The following is a 22,690-nucleotide window of genomic DNA, read 5'->3' on the forward strand; positions in this document are numbered from 1 at the left end:
TAGAGTCATGCTATCTTTGCCAGTTTGCTGGAATAGACACAGACACGGATTGGGTCACCACGAAGACATTCCTGTCTTGTGAAGCAAGTCTGTTTATTTTAGGTTTGCCAGGACTAATGAATTAAAACATTTGGACTCTCTACAACTCGCTGTTTATCAATGCTTCTGACAGGAGGAGGGTTTTTCTTTTGCTCTTGCTTTTTCTAGAAACATGACAACATCCTGGCTGTTGGAGTGGCAAGGAAAGGAGAGAGGGGCTGTGTAAGGAAGCGGAACAGGGAGGTCCCGTGGGCTGGGACGCTGGGGTCTGGGGCAGAGCAGGTAGTAGTGTGTAGCGTCGACAGCTGTCTCTGCCCCTCAGAGTGTCAGTAGCTGCTATGCAGCAGGTGCAGACTGGTCTCTCGCTGAGTCTTGACTCCACACACGCAACAACTGGCCAAGGCAGTGGCTGGCCCCGGATTACACAAGTGCAGACTCTCAACTAAGTGAGGTAAGGCAGCAGATGTGAGGCTCAACTAACCGCTCTGAGCACCGGCAACTTAACTAAGGCTCTGTTACAGTGGCCAGGAGAAGGGACCAGCAGCCGGTTTCCTCGGGAGGCGTGATGAAAAGGCAAGTTGGAGACGCAGCATCCACAGGACCTCGACATCATTCTTCCTGCAGGAGACAGATATTTTCAGTTGTGCTGTCCTTAGCTGCGTTCACCGATTTTGTTTCTCTAGCTTCAAAGCAGATCAGAGGTCTGTTTAGTAAACCCCAGCAGTAGATTTCCACCTTATGTGCTTCATTTATTGACGCAGGAAAGTGTAAAGGGATGTACCTGAAGAGGAGTGAGCTTCCCATCCCTAGAAGTCACGCTCAGGTGGACTGGGTACTGTAGGGCGCCCAGAAGAAAGACTTCTCCTTTCAGCTACAACTTTGGGGGCTTTGGTTGGTTATTCAATTTGACACAATCTGTGCTATTTCTTCAGAAACAGGTGGCTAAGAGAATACTTGATACTAAGCAGAGGAATCTGCACAGAAGTATGCCGGAGGGTTGTTTTTGTAAAAGCAAGAAGTCCTGTCTTAAGTCATGGCAAATTCAGGATATCATCTTTTTGTAACTTATAATTACATGCCATGGTGTGTAGAATGTCTGGTGCTCGAAGCTATTTGTAGGGTTAACTTCATGGGCTTAACAGAATTTAAAGTGGCTCATAAACAGTCACTGCGGTTTTTAAGCTTTACTGGATGGTTAAGATAAGCTTATTTTCTTTCCATATGGTACCTAAGATGGTTCAAAATGTATGTATATCTGAATGCACTTATACAAACATATGCCTTGAACTTGCCCACATAAGTAATTGTAAAAACAACACTCAGTGTTCTGGAGACTGTTTTTAGACACAGAAGAGCTATGGGAAAGAGTGAAAAAACCTGACCATGAGAAAATGTTCTGCTGCAGCGGTTCCCAGGATCCTGCCAAGGATGGCTAAAGACATTATTTATGTTTTGCCATTTTTGGAGACATTTTCCTTAAAATATCATGCAGGTTTTTTGCTTTTCTGCCAACATGAGATGGAGAGGAGAGAGATTAGGAGAGGCATGACCAAAAATAGAAATGTTAAATATATGTATTTAAATAATAACCATATCATGGGTTTATTATAACATATTTTTCTAGTCCCATTGAACATGAAATTATCAAATATCTTCCTCAAAGTATAATTGGGTTAATTCTCTTAAGAACAGTTTTTGCTCTTCCATCTTATGCAAAGGATGTTTTCTACTAATTATCTCTAAGTTCATTAACTAGGTAATAATTTAATAGGTAGAGCCAAACACTCATAGGATGTTTTTTTTTTGTTTGTTTGTTTGTTTTTTGTTTTTTGTTTTTTGTTTTGTTTTAAAGACAGGGCTTCATGTAACCCAAGTGGTTTCAAACTCACTATTTAGTAAATATTGTCTCAGATCAACTGATCCTTCCTCCTCATGCCCTAAGTGTTGGTGATTGTAGGTGTGTACCCTGTAGACAAGTTTTGTTTGGGTTGTAGCCTGCTGTTAAGAGGTGAAACCTTAGGCATAAATGTTTGATCCATTTCTAGGTCATTAGATAGTTAAGAATGTCATGTTCATACTACAACTGTAAGATGGTTAAAAATGGTTTGGGGGCTTACTTTAAATGATTCCATTATATTGGTCCTTTACTACTTCACAAACAAAGCATTGTGTTTAATTTAGGCATTGTATGTATGTATGTTGTGTGCCTACATGGGTGTGCAGGTGTACACATGCATGTAGAAGTCACAGGTCAACCTTTGGAGTCATTCCTTAGGATCTGTCTTACTTGTTCTGTGAGATCTGGTCTCTCACTAGTACATGGGGCTTGCTGCATTTAGGCTAGGCTAGTGGCCCTGGGGGCCCCAGAGATCTGCTTGTCTCTGTCTCTTAGTTACTGAGGTCACCAGTGTGTACCACCATGCCCCTCCATTTTACATGAGGATTGGAATCTGATCCTTCTGCTTTCATGGCCAACACTTCACCAGCTGATTCATCTCCCCATCTCCTAACTTGGCTTTTAAGCATGTTAAAGTAGCTAAGTCTGAAGCTATCTGAAAGTCTATTAAAACTGTATCTTTTTAAAAGAAATTATTTATTTTTATTTTACGCACATTGGTATTTTGCTATGGGTTTTGGATCCCCTGGCACTGGAATTACAGACAGTTGTGAGCTGCCATATGGGTGCTGGGAATTGAACCCTGGTCCTCTGGAAGAGCAGTCAGTGCTTTTAACCCCTGAGCCAACTCTCCAGCCCCCAAACTGTAACTTTTTTATATTGTCCCCATTAGAAAAAAGCAATATAGGTGACCCTCAAAGCCAGGATTAAACTTATCAATGGGAAAGGATATTGAAAATATGAAGTAGAGTTTTTAAAATCGTATTTCATTCATTCTCAATGACTATTACCAAAGTAATTTTGGTAGAAGCCAGAAAAAAAAAATGGACTAGGTATTTACGACATGGGAAAAGGCAACTTACTAACTTTCCCTTCTAATTTCTGAGGGTCTCTGGGGTGTCAAAGTACAATGTTGGGTGAAGTGACAATGGCTGTTTCTTGTCCTTACAGCTGGAAGACCCAGGAGAAGGCCGGGCCTCAGGTGCCCACATGATCAGCACAGCCAGGGTGCCTGCAGATAAGCCAGTGCGCATCGCGTTCAGCCTCAATGATGCCCCAGGTACACTTTGCTTCAGGGAAAAGAAGGGCTGCCTCCCCGACTTGCGGAATTTTCACTGCATTTTGTGATTTCCACGGAGAGTGTTTACAATTGCATGTTTGCATGACCTGATGAGAAGCGTAGGCTTCTCCACACACGGCTAGACTGTAGCTGCCAGAAACACCTCTGGCAGCTCCCCCTACCTCTTGCTTTAACTTCCTCTCCTTCCCCGTTTTTAGCTTTCTTTTAGGATCAGAACCATAGAGATGTAACCACTTCTAAGGATAGACAACGGTGTCATTGTCAAAATGGCAGGAGGAAATGGTTATTAAGAGCTGGCAGTTGGTTAGATAATATAAAAATATCACTGTCCCCATTCCAGCCACATGTGTGTGATGTCGGCTTCTCACTGGTGTTCCCACACTTCCGGCTAAATAAACAGGCTTCATCAGGAATGATGAATGGGACAGGTGAGGAGGGGCCTCTCTAAATAGTAAGGTCTGAGGTGAGCCTGCCGTATTTAGAGCCTTTCATCACGGCTCCCCTCAGTGACCTCTTAACACACATATGGAATTGCACCACCTTTGAAAGGGGCTCAAGCGGTGGGAGGTAGCGATGGCTTCGAGAGGAAGGTCTGGTTTAGAGTATCAGCGTTGCTCCAGTTTAGTGCCATCTGTTAAAATCGCCTGCTCAGACATTACCATTTAAACTTCAGGCCTTTTGAGAACCAAGTCTTATTTTCTTTCATGCTTTTTCTCTCTCTGTAATATCCACATAGGAGTGATGTTTTAAAAATTAGCGTTTCAGGGCTGGGGTGACAGCCCAGCCAGTGAAGTACTTACCATGCAAACACGAGGACCGGAGGACCCGAGGACCCGAGGACCCGAGGCCAGGTCCCTAGAAGCCTCGTGAGAAGGCTGGGCATGGTGGTGCACACTTGGTGCACACTTGTCAACCCAGCACTGGGGCGGTAGAAACAGAAGCATCCCTGGGCTCTCTGGCCCAGCCTCGTCAGTGAGTTCTAGGATAGTAAGAGATCTGCTGAAAGAACAAGGTGGGTGGTATTTGAACAATGGCTCCCACAGTTGTCCTCTGGCCTCTACACATGTGCACACACACACACACACACACACACACACACACATTTATGTGTGAAAAGGGGCAGAATCATTCCAAAATTATGTAAAGTAAGAAATTTAGGTCTGGAAATTCTGGTGTGACATAGCCATACGCTGGGTGATTATACAGCTACTCGTCACCCTAAACTTTCCCAGACCATGGTCACCGGTGGAGCATGTATTAGATTATGAAGAGATGAAACCTTGGCTCTTCATTGTGTGCTTTTTTGACAGTCTCCCATGTCCTGTTTTTGTGTACTGTCTCTCCCACTCAAGGGTTATTCTGTAAGACACTGGTGAGGAGAAACCTTCACACGAGGAAGATCCACTCCAATGTAGAAATAAACACTACATCTGATTCTCTTTGCATTAGGAACTGATCTTTCTTATTTGTGTTCATTTAAACAACCATACAAAGTAGCCATGATCCATCCTATGTGTATAGGGTGGAATTCTGAGGGCTCAAGACCACTTTGTTAGTTAAATAATGGAATTATGAGCCAGACACAAGTCCTTAGATTTACAAGTCTAAATCCCTTCATTATGTCTTGTTACTTCTCGAAAAAGTACAAGAAAATTCCTTCCAGTTTTTAATGCTCTTCATAGCTCCAAATTTCAAGGAATGGCCTGTATAATGAGTAGCCCTCAAAACACAGACATGCAATTTTATAATCCAAGAAGAAAGGAAGTGTCTAATTTTCCTTCTACTTACATCCCACAGAAGTGGGACATGTCTTGTTATAATAAACAGGTTTACAAAGAAATTTTCAGTCCATAAATCTTGCTTTATCAAGTAAAATTATTACATAATTTTGGATAAGACAAAGAAATGTACCATACCAGAAAAGAGCCACAGAAAGGTGAGTCTCATCCTTGGGCTGAGTGAATAAACTCTTCTTTGAAGTCCAAAATGGTAACTTGAGATTTGTTCGACATTGTCTTTGAATGCTCTTGATTTTAGCTGAGAGTTCTTGAACATTTTTAATCAATATATTTAAATTTACATTTTCAGTCTCTTTTTAAAATTTTAAATGTTTTCAAAATGTCCATTTTTGAAATTCATGTTTCTTAATAGATCTCTTTAAAAACAGTTTACACTTTAAGTAATTCTTAACCTCTACTTCCACAAAAAGATGCTTAGGAAGGCTTATATGGTGGCAGAGGCAGGAGGATCTCTAAGTTTGAGGCCAGCTTGATCTACAGAGAGAGTTTAAGGACAGCCAGGGTTACACAGAGAAACGCTGTCTTGGAAAAACCAAACCAAACCAAACCAAACCAAACCAAACCAAACAAACAAGAATCTACCACGATTAATTATTTTAGCCTGATGACCAATGAGTTTCAATTTGTCTAGGAAGGATGACTGCCTATAGAGTCTAGGGCAGAGGGTAGTTCTGTGTTTCTCAACCTTGCCTGGTTATATCACTTGAGAGCATCCATCAAGAACACTGTTTAGAAAGTAAAAAACCAAAACAGAAAGACATGAGATTGTGAGGGAGATTGGTTGCGGGCACTAGGGAGGCTTGGAGGGAAGTAATATTGGATGGATATGCTCAAAATAAATTGTATAAATGTGTGAAATTATGAAAGAAAAATTAAAATATTAAGGAAAAAGAACACATGTATGAATGTACTACTCCTATTCTGCTGATCTTAGAGACTCACTACTTCTCTTTAGGGAAGAAGAAAGTCCTCTTATCTGTTTATACACACTAGACATGCAACATTTCACGAGTCACTCAGAGGCGAGGACTTGGGACTTTTCCATCCATATGAAGTTGTCAGTTCACCAACGGATGCTTTGCAGATATTTGGGACACTCCCTCTGAATTCTTGAATAAGGAGTGTGTGGAGTGTCCCCACAGGCACACAGTAACATTTGCCATCATGCAAGCTATACATACCTTTTGAATTCCAGTGTGTGTATCCTGTGGACCACATATTTAGGAAGGAAAAAAAAAGCAAAGGGAAATATCCTACTCTTTAATAGCAAATGGGGGAAGGAAGCTGGCCTTTTGAGAAACGATTCCTCACTGTTGGATTTACTGTTGATGACCATGCAGAGGGAAAGGGAAAGAGAGACGTCATCACTTGTGAATTTTTGTTTCTCTTTTTGAAGATCATTCATTCTTTGACAATTTTCTACATGTATACAATGTACCTTGATCGTATCCACTCCTTTATTTCTTTTACTTATATGTATGTGCATGTGCTGCACTGGGTCTCTTAGAGCCAGAATCACAGGCATGTTCGGGACCCAGTGTGGCGGGAGTGATGGGATTAGAGCTCTGGTCTTCATGTTTGCACAGCAAGTGCTCTTAACCAGTGGTCCACCTCTCTGGCCCCCAAGAATTCACTTCTTGGGGGACTAATATAGTTAGTTAGGACTTCATTAATTTTAGAGTTTTCCAGCATGTGTTCTTGAGGCATTTAACACAGAAGTCTAGTTTTGAAGTTAGAGAAGGGTGGCTGGGGGCTCATCTGCATCATTAGCATGGTCTGGGATAAGCTACCTCTTCAGTTTTCCTTCAGTGGCATATGAAGGTAAGAGTGAAATGCCACCTTATAGGCGAAGCTTTTAGCAAAATGCTTGCCACAAATTAAATATTCCAGTTGTCCCCATCATTATGGTAACTGATTGAGGGATCGTAAGACACATATAAACTGCTAGGGATCATGTGCCCCGTGGACCTTCCACACTGTTCCCTGATGCCAAGATATACTTCACAGTGTAGCTGTCTGCTGTTGTTTGGGGGATTAGTAATCCAGTGAGTGGCTAGGGCTATATTGCTTGAGTACAGAAGCAGGATTTGGGGAGAAATATGTGGAGTCCTACAGATAAATTCACCTCTTCCAGGCCACAGTCAGAGCCCTTCACTAAATGATGCTTAGATAATTGCCCTGGGGGCAGCTATCCCTGCCTTCAGTAAGCTCAATATTATATCCAAACCAGGAATTCCAAAATGCTAACTTCCTAACTGAGGCCCTCCACTGAATTAATTTTCACAATAGCAAATGTGCTGAAAAGAAATATGAAACCTCCGCCTTGAGCTGTTGTGAGAATCACAGGCTCCTTTCTAATGGGGGAGAATTTAGAATTGGACAGATATTAGGATTTCCTTTAATTACAGAGTTTTCTTTATCTTCAATTGAGTTAACAAGGGTGGCATACTCCCATATATATTTAAACTTTCCACCCCACTCTCTCTCTCTAAGGATACTGGCCTCAGCCTAGACTAGGAGCTGTTAATATTTTGTTTAAAAAGATTAAGTTGTTAGAATTTTCACATCAAGGCACAAATTAACCACACAAGACTTAGTTTACAAAATCCAGGATCCACTATACCAGAGTCACTAAAAGTATTTATTTTCATCTCAAAAATCCAGTGTTGTGTCCAGCAGTGGGGATTCCACAGACTAGTGGAAGCAGCCGTCGCTGTGTGCACTCTAACATGGGGCAGTGGCTCTCCCGTTCAGGTGCACATGACTGTCAGACAGACTGTTGCTGATGTCCCTGCCCTTATTTCCTCCCACCAACCTTTCCTATTTTGGATATTATATCTTTCTCTCTCCTTAGGGCCCAAATGTTTCTAGTACTTTCTCCTCTCTACACTTTTAATCCCTTTTCTCCAGGAAGACTAACCACAGTAAATATTGAGACTTGTTTTTTAATCACTGGTCTGTTCATCATGTTTTACCTATTCACTTAGTAGAGAGCAAAAAGAAAGTTCTGCTAGAATTCTGGATGCTTGGCAAAGGACAGAGGCACCATGACAACCATTTTTAACATTAGAGACTCACCACACATTTATGAAATCAATAATACAATATCAATATCAATTATTATCAATGAAAATTCTTTGAGATGCAATCAGACTTTATTTGGAATCTGTTGCTTAAATTTTCAAAGAAAGGCTACAAAGGAAGTGGATGTTTGTGGAGTACATTACTGACGTTTGTTTTTTGCTCTTTTGGGGGCCCCGCCACCCAGTTCCCAAATCACACACTGAGGCTTATTCTTACTTATAAATGCCCTGCCTTAGTTTGGCTTGTTTCTTAGAAGCTTTTCTTTTTCTTTTTCTTTGTGGACTTGGAGTCACAGACACTTGTGAACTGCCATGTGGTGCTGGGAATTGAACCCAGGTCTTCTGGAAGAACAGCCAGTGCTCTTAACCTCTGAGCCATCTCTCCAGCCCTGAAATCTTTCTTCTTTTTTGTTTTGATTTTGATTTTTTTTTTCCTGAGAGGTGGTTTTCTTTGTGTAGCCCTGGAGCTACCTTTGTAGACTAGAGCTGGCCTTGAACTCACAGAGCTCTGCCTGTCTCTGCTTCCTGAGTTTTGCAATTAAAACATTCACCACCACCACCCCTTTGCCAGCTTTTCTTAACTTAAACTTAACCTGCCTGTCTTTGCCTCTGGGCTTTTCCGCTCTCCTACTTCTGTAAATCTACACTTATTCCATGGCTGGCTGTATCGCTGGGTGGCTGGCCTCTGGTGTCCTCCTCCTTCTCTGGCTACTTCCTTCCTTCTTATATTTTTGGCTGTGAGCCTAGCCTTTAACAGCTGAGCCATTTCTCCAGCCCTCCTTCCTTCTTTCATCTCAGATTTCTCCTTGGAGATAGTCTCTCTGCCTGCCAGCCCCACCTATCCTTTCTCCTGCCTCCCTACTGGCTGTTCAGTTCTACATTAGCCCATCAGGTGTTTTAGACAGGCACAGTAACACAGCTTCACAGAGTTAAACAAATGCAACATAAACAAAAGTAACACACCTTAAAATAATATTCTGCAACAGTATGTAAAATTTGTACTGGTTTCATACCATTAACAAGGCCACAGGAGACTTTGTAACCATTTGTGCAAATGTTGCCTAAAGGAACCCAACCAGCAATTAATAAATAGGGGTGCTTCAAAGCCAAGTCCTGGGTGTTTTTGTATCACTCCCCAGTCAGAGGTAGGCCCACACAAAGAGAGGAACTTGTGAGCTGCTGCATGGTTGTGTAGACCTACAGAACTCAAGGGATAGAAGCAGGAAGATTTCCACAAGTTCCAGGAAAGCTCCAGTTATATAATAAAGACCCTGTGTTTTTTAAATGCATGAATGTTCCTGACAGCAAATAGCTCCCCAGCAGTCACAGGGAGAAGGGGGAGGCTACTTCTGGTATGCTGTTGGAGATAGGAGGACAAAGAGAAGTGAAAATGTATTTGGTACTGAGTAGTAAGTGACCTCTTCTGGAAGTTTCTGAAGTCCTTGATTTCGGACCCTTGAAAACTCCAAATTCTGCAGATGCTCAAGCCTTTCACAGAAAGTGGCGTAGTGTTTACACGGCCTATGTGTATCTTCCCATATTTCATTTCAGGTTAACTTTACTGAATACAGTGTGAAGGCTGTGTAAATACCTGCCATCTTTGATTGCTTAGGAAATAGCAACTTGTCAATGCAGACATAATTCTTTTTCTCCCATATTTTCAGTCTATGACTGGCTGAACTTACAGGTATGGAACTTATATATATATATATCTGGCCAGCTCTGTGTAACACTCGGTGCTTGACGCCTTTGGATAACAGAGTACCCACCATCTGAGGAAGATCATGTTTTTATCATCATCAGAACATTCTGGTAGAAAAAGGAAAAATGGTAGAATTAGGAAAACGTCAGAGACAATAACAGGGAATAGAGGAATGCTTCTAAGAAACAAAAATAGGCTGTAAGCTGCATCAAGTCCTTCTCTGCAGAGAAACAGCATCGGTTTATTCACGTGCGGTGGCAGAGGTGATAAGATGTTTGTTAATGATAAAGAACCAACAGGGACTGGATGTGCTACTAGCTTTCTCTCTTTACCATGCCATTATTCCCACCCTATCCATGTCTCTGGTGGTGCTTTTATTCCCATGGCTCTGAAAATCCAGCACACATTACAGAATTCACACAGAATGTTCCAATAATCAGGAAGCAAAATTTTCAAAAGTATTTTGAGATAGCTTAAAACTGTGGTGCTTTTATAAGAGCTGGGGTATCTATTTTTAAAAAGGTTTTGTTGTTGATGATGGTGATAATGTATTAGAAATGTGTGGGCCATCTTCATTTTAAATAAAATGACTTAAAGAACTTTTCTATATGAGTTCAGTTTTTCAGATAACATTTCATGAAAGAAGTGTTTGCTTTGTTGGGGAAATGAAGGAGAGATACTTTTTCAATTCAAGTTTAGATGAAGAAAGTAAATCATAAGACCTGAGGTGCTGGCTACACCTGGAAAGTCCCTTCAACAGTCAGGGGAGAAGTAAGTAAGCCAGGACAGTGACCTTGACCCACACACATTCTCTTTGTTTTAGATGAGAATGTCCCCAACACTACATATGTGCACGTACACCCGTACACACATACATCTGCCCCATTTCCACACATAGGTTGGGTTTATAATGGGAAGGAATGGAAAAGAAAATCAATTCTATCAAGAACTCATTCCTGTTAATGATTATTTCCGAGATGTGATGCTTCAGGCTAAGTGATTGACATGTATATTTCTTCACCAATAACAAGTCCCGGAAACAAGCCACTCTGCCCATCTGCAGAAAGAAAACCAACTCTCAAAGAAATCACACCAGCTATTCACATCATCACACCCACTATTCACTGTCACCGGCTAAGGTAGACCTACCGTTCACGTGCAGACCCCACTCTTGCCATTCCCCAGCTAATGTGGACTTACAGTTCACATACAGACCTGTGCTGTTGTGTTCCCTGGTTGCATGCGGGTAGTCAGGAGCTCTTATAGGCAAACAGTTTTCAGGGAGATTTGGGGCATGTCCTTCAGATCTGAAGCCATTGTCTAGGTTACTTGCCCCTTGAGTATCACCTTATCCTTGCTGGCCTGCAGAACAGCCTCCAGGTCACCAGCATTGCCCAATCAAGAGAGGGTTTAGGATAGCAATTTTCAGATGTTGGTTTGCAGAACCGTTTGATAGAGTTTTCACCTCTCACTTGAAACAAAATAGAAACAGATGCCACGATGGGGTTTTAGAGTACAGGACTTTAGCATACAAAGCTAAAATTTACCAAGTACAATGACCACCATTTTCTTCTAAGTTTCATATAATTTTTATATTAAAACTTTCTCGTCAGGAGGTGGTGGCGCACGCTTTTAATCCCAGCACTCAGGAGGCATTGCCAGGTGGATCTCTGTGAGTTCAAGGCCAGCCTGGTCTCCAAAGTGAGTTCCAGGAAACGCGCAAAGCTACACAGAGAAACCCTGTCTCGATAAAACTAAAAAAATAAAAATAAAAAACAAACAAAAAAACCAAAAAACTTTCTCTCCGATGCATAGAGAAACTAAGAATGTACAGTAATTGTTTCTGAATCATCTTCACAAGCTAAATAAAAACTTGCATGCAATCTAAGGTATGGTTTACAATATTTTGGGAGAATTTGTTCTGCTTTATGTAGTATAAGTCTGGGGATTCATTGGCCAGAAGGTGAATAGCAGAGCAGTGCTGGGGAAAGAACCCAGGGCCAGGAGACACCTCATCTCACAAGGTCACTGGTCATGGCGTTTTAGAGAACCCCTCCTCCTCTCAGGACGCGTTCTTACTCTATTCTCAGTGAACTGGGCCAGATGCAGGCTCAGCCCCTTCAGTTCAGCATTCTGTCATAACTCAGATGGAGTAACTAATTCGTAGATACCAGTGAAGCTTTAGCTTACAGACTCTGTGAATCTCCTTTATCTGTTTCATGGAAAAACATAGATCTAATGGTTTAAGGGAACGTGGAAAGAGAACGTCCTTGAAAACCAACCAACAGCTGTTCAGTGGATGCTGAAATGAGCCCATCATAAAATGGACCGTGGTGTGTCAGTGTGGCTAGAATACCAACAAGAAAGTTCTATCTTAAGGATCGTGTTGGCTTAGGCATGTCACAACTGCCAAACAGGCAGTGAACATCTGTTTTAAATTTTTTTTTCTCTTTTCTTTCCAACTCATTCATTTGTGTATTTTATCCTTGCTGGAGAGATAGTTCAGTGGTTAAGAGCACTCCCTGCTCTTCCAGAGGACTTTGGTTCAATTCCCAGAACCCATGTGTAGTTCACAACTGTCTGTAATGGCAGTTTTGGTGGATTAGGTGCCCTCTTCTGGCTTCTGCAGGCACCAGGCATGCATATATGGTATAGAGACATACATGCAGGTAAAACACCCATACACAAAACAGACATAAGTGTTTAAAACTGTTTTTTAAAAAAGAAATGACTTAAGATAGATTTTGGTTGGTAGTTCTGTTAGGTTATAGGCTCTTGTGTATGTTAGATGAATATTCTACCACTGAGGTTCACCCCAGTCTTAATCTGGTCTATGAAGTCCACATTGCTTTGATATTATTTTCTCAATGCATTAAAAACTACGATAAAATGATTTTCCAATTCAGCATGGAGTCTGATTCCTTATTGTACACATGATGGACAGTAAATATCTGGCATTTAAATCATAATTAAAAATGCAGTAATTCTGGGATTTTGTCCCATTATAAATATATCTAGTAAATGTTCTTTTTCTCTCTATTAGAAAAAAAAAAACAATTAAATATGCCAAGGGGTCTCTTGGTACAGCTACCGTGCAGTCTGCTGTGTGCTTCAGGACTGTCATAGTAGACTTGCGCACTCTCGGGGACTCTCAACCATCATCACGGTGGAAATGTTTTACCATGGTTTGGCCAAATGTTTGTCCGACAGCTGTGTTACTAGCCTTCCCGAGTCACTCCCCTTCTTTTGCTTTGGCCCAATCCTGTGATTCATCATTCTGCTTTTAGAATATTCGCCTATTTTTAAAACCAGTCAAAGAAGGCAGCCACTGTTTAAAAGTAAACAACCCTCACACCAACATGGGGGAGCTTTGTAAGCAGCTTCTCAGACCCCGGAATCTCTGGCAGGCGAGGCTGCCAGCTGAAGCAGATGGCATGGAGCAGGAGATGCCGGTTGGCTTTCAGAGCTGGTAGACTCCTTGTATTTGTCTTTGGTTTTTCTTGTTTCCGCTGCTGCTTCCTGCTTGGGTTAATCCGGCTTGATCCATTCTGAAGCGAAAGTCTTGCTTCCATTCTGCTTGTCTGTAAAACATCCATTGAGTTGATTAGATTTTCCTTTCAGTCGAGGAGGTCCAATTGCAAGCCTCCATTCAGCCGCAAATTAACTTCAGTAGTCACATGTGCCCCAGCGTGGTGTGGCTGTGTATAAAGACATTGATTTCTACATTGCTTCATTCATCCTGGGTCAGCTCAGGAACTGGCTGTTTACAATATGGCAGCTAAGTGAATGAATAACTACCCTCCTCTCCCCCTACTTTTTCTTTTATAATGAAGCAAGAAAGAGTGTGACTGTACAGTGGGCACAATGGGTTACATATTAGGAAGCCCTGAGCTCCATTCCTCAGTATCTTCTAGAATTCTAGCATGCCCTGTCTGTTTGTGTTTTATGGAGGTGGTTTCTCCTTCCAATTGCCTCCTCATCTGTGGTTATCAGAGTTGGAATGCCAATGTTTAATCTGCTCCTCTTTACTGTGCCAAATCACTCTGGTCCTGGACCTCATGAGCTTAAATGATGTCTAGGCTTTTGAAACTGTGCTGAAGTAAATTAAGTGCACCAAAGACCCAAATTGGTCTTCTAAACTTTATAATGGAAGACTTCTCTACAATGTGTCAGATAGTGATAATTTCATCCAGTGTCTTCGCCAATGATGATGTGGATTGAGAAAGCCACAGGAACTGGCTAGAATTTGCTGTTCCTATTATGACAGGAAGGGACACAGGCTTTACCCTTCTCCAAAGCCCATGTTTAAGAGTATCAGTGAATCCTAGGCATCCATTCACCAACACAACTGCAGTTTCAAAGAGAGGTTCATGTTGCTGATATATTGCCATTATTTTAGGCCCTCCTTAAGTGGGAGTATTTATTTCAGTACTCTTGACCAAAATATACCAACTTGAGTGGCTAGACCCTTGAGGTGTTTGGTAGAGGTTAATACTATCCTTGTTTAAATCATCTCTCTGGTGATTGTCTTCCATGCCTTCAAAGAGCTGTAGTGCCGCAGAAGCCACAAATAGCCTGTGTATTTACTACATTTTATTTTGGACTATGTTCTCAGCGAGTTGGGAGAGATATAGTTGGCCCTGTATGTTTTTGAGTTCTGTATCTGGATTCAACTAAGGATAGGGAAAACTTAAAGCCATGTATATACTGAACTGGTATAGACTTCTTTTTGTTATTACTTAGTCTGTATAGTACAACATTTTCCACAGCAATCACATTGTATTGTTTTGGGAGTTACTGAGACATGAAAGTATGTGTGAGGATATATTTAAGTTATATGTAAACACTCCATTTCATGTAAAGGGTTTGAATTGAGCATCTTTAGACTTTTATCCATGAGGGGTCATGGAAATAAAGCTCCATGGATACCAACCATGACAGTCCTTGTCTTTTTGTTGTATATGACCTACCTAATTAAAATGAATATTAATTAGTTTTATTGGTGAATTTAATTATGTTAGTGAGAATATAAAAACTAATATATTTCCTTGCTTTATTTTGACTTGAAATGGCTTTGGTTTTAAGTGTGTGTGTGTGTGTGTGTGTGTGTGTGTGTGTGTGTGTGTGTGTGTGTTGTATTCTCAGGCATGTACTGGGGGAAAGGTTTGGAAATGATTAGTCAATGTCCCTGTGGAGCCAAAGTTCCGAGAGACAGATCCTGTTTAACGAAGCACCAAGGCTGGATTAGCAGCCTGTTCTTGAAGAAATCTGAATATCTGAGGCAACATTTCTGCCAGGTTTCCTTCCAGTCTTCCAAGAATGTCTGCATCTTTTGAAGGAGCAAGAGTTGTGTATGGTTCATCAAGCTGCTTCTGTGCTCGTTTGAGGAAATGTTTAGGCCACTGAGGACAGAGTTGGGTGCCTATTGGAAACACAGCTGTGGAGTCTGCTCCAGGTTGGCAGATTCCCTGTTGAGCTGCTGGCTGTTACCCACAGTAACCCCGGGTGATTTCTGGAGAGCTGCTTGTAAATTGTGGTTTGTGATAGGAGTAAAGGGCAACACTACCTCAGTGAGGCTACTGTTTTCACACATGTCCTTCTGCCCCATTTAAGTTCTCAGGCCTCCCCATTAGCACCTTGTTAAAGCACTTACATGCATATCATGTTTTTTTGGTTTGGGCTAATGTGACAGTATTAAGTAGCCCTTTTAAATTGCAGAGCTATTAGAGTAGACATTTGAGGACACACACACACACACACACACACACACACACACACACACTTAAAAATTTTGTGTCAGGCCAACTAAGCTCTCTGTGCCTCCATGTGCAAAGAAAATGAAGGGTGATGCACATGAGACACAGGACATGCTGAGTAATCATCGTGTTTTTGTATTTTAGATGATACACCGTCTGAAGATGCCATTCCTTTGGTCTTCCCAGAGTTAGAGCAGCAGCTCCAGGTAAGGGTTCTGAAAACATATGCCTGCTTTCTTGTAGTTCCACAAATATAGTGAGCCAAGAAGTGGCTAAGTGGGAAAGATGGGTTGATACACAGGGTAGAGGACTTTACAGCCATAAACGTTTGTGTTCCAGAGCTTCAAGGTCAGATAGAAGCAGTTATAGAATGGCCCTGGTTATCATAGTACTTGTACTTCAAACACCAAGAATAAAGTAGCTGTAGCTGAGACTATGCCTGGTCCCTCTTTCCTTTGCTGTGATGTCTCTGGGCCATTGGATTTTTACCTCCATTTTGGGTTAATGATTTAGTATTAAACCCTGCAGAGAAATCTGTCATATTGCCAAGTCTTTGGAATAATATTTTTTCCCCTGCTACCTACTTCTTTCCCAGTTCTCTGTCAACGTCTAGTACAGTGATTCTCAACTTGTGGGTCACAACTCCTTTGGGCTCACATATCAGAGTCTGTTATGATTCATAACAATAGCAAAACTACAGTGATGAAGTAGCAATGAAATAATGTTACAATTGGAGATCAACACAGCATGAGGAACTGTATTAAAGGGTCATAGCATTAGGAAAGTTGAGAACCACTGCTCTAGTGGAATGAAGAAGTAGGAGTTAAGACCTTCAGAAAGTTGTTGGTTCAGTCTATGAGAAAATAGTTCCTAGATGACCTATGGAAAGGCCATCCCAGTAGACCACATCAGTAGAATGCATCAAAGTGGTTTTTGTTGTTGGTTTTTGTTTGTTTGTTTTTTAAATGTTTTTTTTTTCTTCTAGTCAGGATTTCTCTGTGTAGCCTTGGCTGTCCTGGAACTTGCTCTCTCTGTAGAGCAGGCTGGCCTTAAACTCACAAAGATCTACCTACCTCTGCTTTTCATGTTGTGGAATTAAAAGTGTGTGTCACCACTGCCTGGCGATGCTCATTTATTTATTTTTGATTCTTTTAGATGGTATATTCTGGCATTAGGCAAAGGCGGTTTTAAATTTACATTTTTATGTATGCGGGACTTCAGCCTACATGTCTGTCTGTGTACCACCTTTGAGCCCAGTGCTGTCAGAACCCTGGGAACTGCAGTTACAGATGGTTGAGAGACACCACATGGTTGAATTGAACCTGGGTCTTCTAGAAGAGCAGTCAATTCTCTTAGCTGCTGGGGTAGCACCTCAGAACCCACCTAAAGCGGCTCAGATGTGGGGGTCTCATCATTCTCTTCCAGCAGCCAGCCCGTTTAACAGATCATGATCACTTATGCAGGTCTCACTAAACATTGCATAGCCAGCGGGAAGGTTATATGATTACCACACAGCTATCAGGAGATGGTGCTGTAATCCCAAAGATGTCCTCCCAGCTACCCATTGTATCTTCTGTTCCTCTGGGCTCCACATAGGCTCTCCGGCTGCTGACATTGAATCACACTCCCCTCACTCCCACAACGGTCCAGCATCTTTTCAGCATGGAGAACTGTTCAATACTCCTCTTCCAGGCTCCTTTTCTTTCTGTTACTCTCCTACTACACATCACATTCCTTGAGTGCTGTCCTCCGGGGGTTGTCTCTGTACATTCCACTGGTAGTAGAGCAGGGATTGTAAAAGGACCCCTCCTTTATTACACGGTCCCCTCAAAGCTGTTAGATCATCATTGAAATCATGTGAAAATGGGGTTAACATGGTCTGAAAATCGATCAGGGAGTGAGTTCAGGTTCTCATTCCCTCATGAAGTTATGGATAATGAGTTCTAAAGGTTTTGTTTTGGTTGTTGTTTTTCCTTGTGGGCGGTGTTGGAAAAAATCATTTTCCTCTTGGAATATCAGTAGTCTTCCTTAGCCTGTGGCTCAGTCTGTAGATAATCACCCCTGGTGATTATCCAGGTAATTTTCTGAGCATCATAAAGTCCATTTGAATTTTATCGCTTTAATTCTATTTGACATATATTAGAAATTAAATCTATGTGATTATTTTATTCCAGTGAGAAATTTCTGTCTTGATTGGTCTTTGATAGGGTAGACATCTGGGTGCATGGTTTCTGCCTTGGGGGTCTTGATTTTCTCCTTCAGTGTGGTTATGACATCACCTCTTCCTGGGGTGAGAGGTGAGATGAGATTGGGTTTCTTAGTAACATTTGCCAGTTGTCAAGACTTTTGGCTAGGATAGCTCCTGTCTAGAACTGTTGCTTATAATCTTCATTCTCCAGGGCATGAGTGAAAAAAAAAAAAAAAAAAAAAGGCAAGACAGCAAGGACTGAGGAGGGAAGAGCACAGTTCTGTTCCCATGCTTAGTAGAAGCTCGCACCTCTGAAGCCATTCTCCACCAGGAAGTCCTGTATTCACAGCAATGAAGACGCTTATGTACAAAAGGAATCATCTCTCTCTCTCTCTCTCTCTCTCTCTCTCTCTCTCTCTCTCTCTCTCTCTCTCTGTGTGTGTGTGTGTGTGTGTGTGTGTGTGTGTGTGTGTTTAAAACATGAAACAAGTCTTCTTTACAGTTAGACTTGAGTTCTTCATTCTTGTAATTTTATTTATTTATTGACTGTCATAACCCACTATGGGAAAATAAACACCAGTTAGAAAGAAGAGCCTTGTAGATGTCACTATACAGGAGACTCAAAACCATTTTCCTACATGTGATCTTATTTGGTTCTTGAAATAATTATAGAAGCTAACTGTTCCATCTCCACTTTCTACATGAGAAACTTGAGATCGAATTTTGGTCAAATCAATTTGCTGATCTTTCTCTTCATACTTTTTGTGGGGCACATTGGCTGTCTAAATTAGTTTGATAAATTGAGATTTGTTTTGTTTCTGGTTGGCAAGGTTACCATGATGTAGTTCTAGAACCGCCTTGTAAAACTTGCTGGGACTTTCTGATAGCCTTTACACATTCCTTGGTGATTTATAAAGTGTAGCTATAAAATATCTATTTGGTAGATGCTCTAACATTAATTTGACCCCCGCGATTTTTCCGTTGCTTTGCCAAGAATGTGGACATGTTTGAACATGTAATTCATGATGCTTCTATTTTAACAGAAGCCAAAAAAAGCCCTGGGCAAGAATAGCAATGACAAACCTTTCTCTTGATGTCTCTATTAATGCAAAATTCTGGGTCAGAGACCTCAGGGTAAGGTGGAATTAAATGAACATTATAATGTTCATTTCTAGGCCCTGAGCCTCTGCTGAAGGGCAGGTGGAGGCTAATTTTACATTCTTTTCTTGGGACTAAGTTTCCAAATCTCTTGTGGGCATCAGGAGCAATATTTGGTATAGCAGGTTTAGATTATATGAAGAGGAAAAAGGGTGATATTTACTACTTTTCTTTAGGGAATAGTGTTTTTCTTCTGTTTGGAACAGTGTTGATGGACTTCTTGACTTTTTTCTATCTGGAAAGATGATGAAATTCTTTCATGGTCCAATGCAAGACCAAGTCCATCCTACAGCCCAAGTAGAAGAGTTATGTTTTAGTCACTATGATTTAACTCAAAACTTTCTCCAAGACTCACTCTCATCAGCCCATACCTGGCATTAATAAAAGCTTTCTCACACTGTGGTGGGAATTAAGTATGGTACTAAGGAGGCCGAATAAAGTACTTGAAAAAAATTGCTCAGTCAACATAGTCTTCCTTGGTGAAATTCTTGATTGGACAAAATATTTAAAATTAAGTGATTTATGGGTTGGGGATTTAGCTCAGTGGTAGAGAGCTTGCCTAGCAAGCGCAAGGCCCTGGGTTCGATTCTCAGTTTAAAAAAAAAGATTAAGTGATTTATTTCTATATGCATAAAGCAAAACCAAACATGCATGCCTCTGGATTCCTTTGGATGCTCTCTTCATCAAGCCCAGGCACTTGGAAAACAATGATCTTAAAAAAAAAAAAAAAAAAAAAAAAACAACTAAATTGAGCAATAGCTTCAAAGCCTTAGTCCTCTCGTCAGATGGGATGGCAGTGACAGATGTCTCCGTGGTACATAGTGAACTTGCTTTTCCTCAGACAGGGTCCAGTAAGTCCACACTCTGATGTCACTTCTACAAATAGACAATTTCAGGTTCCCTTGAGTATCATAATATACTGTTATCTGGGCAGCCTCTCTAGAAACTTCTTTTAGTACTGCATTAGTATATCATTTGACACCTGGGAAATGAAATGTTGAAAGATGAAGTGAGCCCAGCATCCCTGGATTCTGCTACCCTGATATCTTCAATACCCTCCTGGAACCATAGACGGTAAAGGCTAGGGGTTGGGGGGGGGGCGAGGACTGGAAACAGCCAGTATTTTCTCTCTTGTCCACACATTGATGAGTGTCTTAGAGTTACCCTTTGAATTTGGTGGATATTCAGAGAACATATGTAGATATTTTGGAACTTTGCCAAAGTAACTTTTTGAAAGCCCAGCCAGTGGTTGTTAGGGTTATACCTTGTGGGAAAAGTCTGAGAATTCTTGAATTACTTTGCTCTTTTATGTTCTCTGGATCAACAGAAGGGATATAAATGTGTTTTACTCCAAGCTGTATAATGTGTAAGTTGCAGGGTATAAATTCCAGCACTTACTAGGAGTGTGCTGTATGTATTTTGTAGAAGTGTCACTAACTAGAATATGTTTTCAAATCCTTAAAAGTCATAAAATAATAACATTTGAGTGATCATAATTGAATGTACTCTAGATGCTCCTTCTCCAGTCTGGACTAGGTTTTTCCTCTTAGGTATAGCAGACAATGCTTGTTAATTTTGAGAGACATTAAAATGGAGTGTAACCTCTATTCTCCCCCCAAATAGGTAATCCTGAGAATCAAGGAATAAATACAAACTCCACTCAACCACTGTAGAATGTTTGGCTTTCTAAATATATCTTTTGTGTGGGAAGCTGGGGTAGGAAGAGTCAATTCTTGCATTTTTGAAGTGGATACGGCCAGTAGTCTCTGAAGTATCCAAGCAGCAAACGGAAACGCTTAAGCCGGCTTTGCCCCTCGCTGAGGGATTCTTGGCCACATGCTTTCTTCTCACAGGCTCATTTCCAAAGGATGGAATACTCTTCTGGAGGCTGTGAACCGATGGCTGAGATGGTGTGGTGTGGTTCAAGCCGCATTCTTGGATCAGGAGCCTGCGGTTTGGTTTCTCTCTTACTTCATCGTGTTAAATTAGTCCTGGTGATTGGGCTGGGTACCAGAGGTTTGTGACGGCTCCCCTGACTCTGTGGTGTAATTCAAAGCCTTTGCAAGCTCAGTTCTGTCAGGAAAGGGGGTGAAGAGGAAGTGACCGCCCTGGGCTCTGACCTCATCCAAGCCCCAATCTGTGCCTTGGGAACCTCTATTTCAAAGTTGGCTTGAAGCGAGGCTGGGAGAACATCTTGATTTACCTCCGTCAACCTCCAGTAAGAGACCTCCACGCGGAGTGAGATGGAAAAGCAGTTTCTGTGATAACACAGACACTGTTCCAGAATCTTAAACAATTGGTTTTGGTGATGGGGGGGGGGGTAGGTGAGGGTCGTGCTACCAGAGGGTGAACCCAGGGCCTCCCAATGCTAGGCAGGGGCTCTGCCACTGTCTGCTTCCCAGGCTGCTCTAGGATCTTCTCATTGTTCAGTATTTTGGGATTCCTTTGGAGTGCAGCCTCATTCCTTTGACAGGAGTGTGGACCAAGGGCATCAAAGTGTAGGACGTGCCGCATAATAATGAGAGGACAGCAAGAGCAGTGTCTCTCTCCTCTTGAAGGAAGAGGAAAACACAGACATGAAGTTGACTAACTAACTGCTCACCCACACCCAGCATGGGATTTCAATGAAAATCTCTCTAATGGAAATAGTTTAAATCAAATGTTGGGAATAAAACAGCATTAGTTTTTATCGTCGTTTTCCTTTTTTTAAAAATAGTCGTATGTAGCAGTTTTGTACTGAACTCAGTAAGTAGCCAGGGGTGGCTTTGAACTTTTGGTTCTCTGACCTTCAAGTACTGGGATTGCAAGTATGCTCCATGCCTGGCAGAAACTGTTACTTTTACTCCCCAAAGTTAATGTTTTCTGTCTAGCTATTCCAGGAATTCTTACAGATTATACTTAAGTTTTAAATTTGAACATGTGTTAAGTGGGATCAAAAACCGAATAAGTCATACATGCCTGGGTTTAAACGTTCCATTACTTAAGCCTATTGGTAGTTCTGTTTTTGCCTTTTAAATTTTATATATTTATTTATTTTTTAAACAAGCTCTGGTAAGTTTTCACTGAAAACTTTCCTGGTTTACATTTCTTCAGTGGGCACTGACATGCTTCTAAAGATATCAGAATCACCTGGATCAAGGGCAGCCAGTGTGCTCATTCTGTAGTATTTTCCACATTCTGTGTTCAGTTCAATATCCTTGCCACTGTAGTGATGGACACCAGTTTGGGCCAACATGGCATCATATTCTATTTCAGAGTTCCTCAAAGCCGGGCAGTTGGCAAGGATGGGCAATTTCATTCTCTTCCATCTGCTCATCTTCAGAGTCATGTGCAGTTCTCATAACAAGTTGGGACTTGGAATTGATCAACTCCAGAGACTTTTTCATCTTTTTTTCTGCAAACACCATCTTCCTGCCTTGGTGTGGAATGGCCCTCACCTGAGAGTTGGTAGCTCTGTTTTTAAACTATATTTTGTATATGTATAATTGGATGTTAGGAGTATATTTCCTTGGGGGGGGATTATAATTTAGTGAACATTGCTGGTCAGTTTTGAGGAACTCTAAGAAGGCCAGAGAGAGCTGCCATCAGTGGGGGGCATAACAGCAGTATATATCTATCTTATGGCAGTAGAGGGGCTGGGGTTGGAGCTCAGTTGGTACCCTGCTTGTATACCAAAGCCCTAGGTTCAATCCCCCGCACCCTGCACTGTGTACACCAGCCGAGGTGGCACACCAGTGTGGTGCCACACAGAGGTAGAAGCAAGGGAGA

The 22,690-nt window shown here is 41.5% G+C and overlaps 1 protein-coding gene and 1 pseudogene across 1 annotated transcript in view; one reads left to right on the forward strand and one right to left on the reverse strand.

Annotated features, from left to right (window-relative positions):
- The first annotated feature begins 247 nt into the window (after positions 1-247).
- Positions 248-22,690, forward strand: part of Map3k7cl (MAP3K7 C-terminal like) — a 39,169-nt gene continuing 16,726 nt past the window's right edge. Inside the window, exons 1-3 of the mRNA XM_036203903.1 lie at positions 248-490; positions 3,107-3,215; positions 15,721-15,782. Coding sequence (XP_036059796.1) covers positions 3,146-3,215; positions 15,721-15,782 — 132 coding nt within the window. The 5' untranslated portion in view covers positions 248-490; positions 3,107-3,145. The remainder of the gene's footprint in view (positions 491-3,106; positions 3,216-15,720; positions 15,783-22,690) is intronic.
- On the reverse strand, positions 17,081-22,329 carry LOC118594213 (annotated as a pseudogene).

This window comes from Onychomys torridus, chromosome 12, assembly GCF_903995425.1.
Source record: "Onychomys torridus chromosome 12, mOncTor1.1, whole genome shotgun sequence".
NCBI lineage: Eukaryota > Metazoa > Chordata > Mammalia > Rodentia > Cricetidae > Onychomys > Onychomys torridus.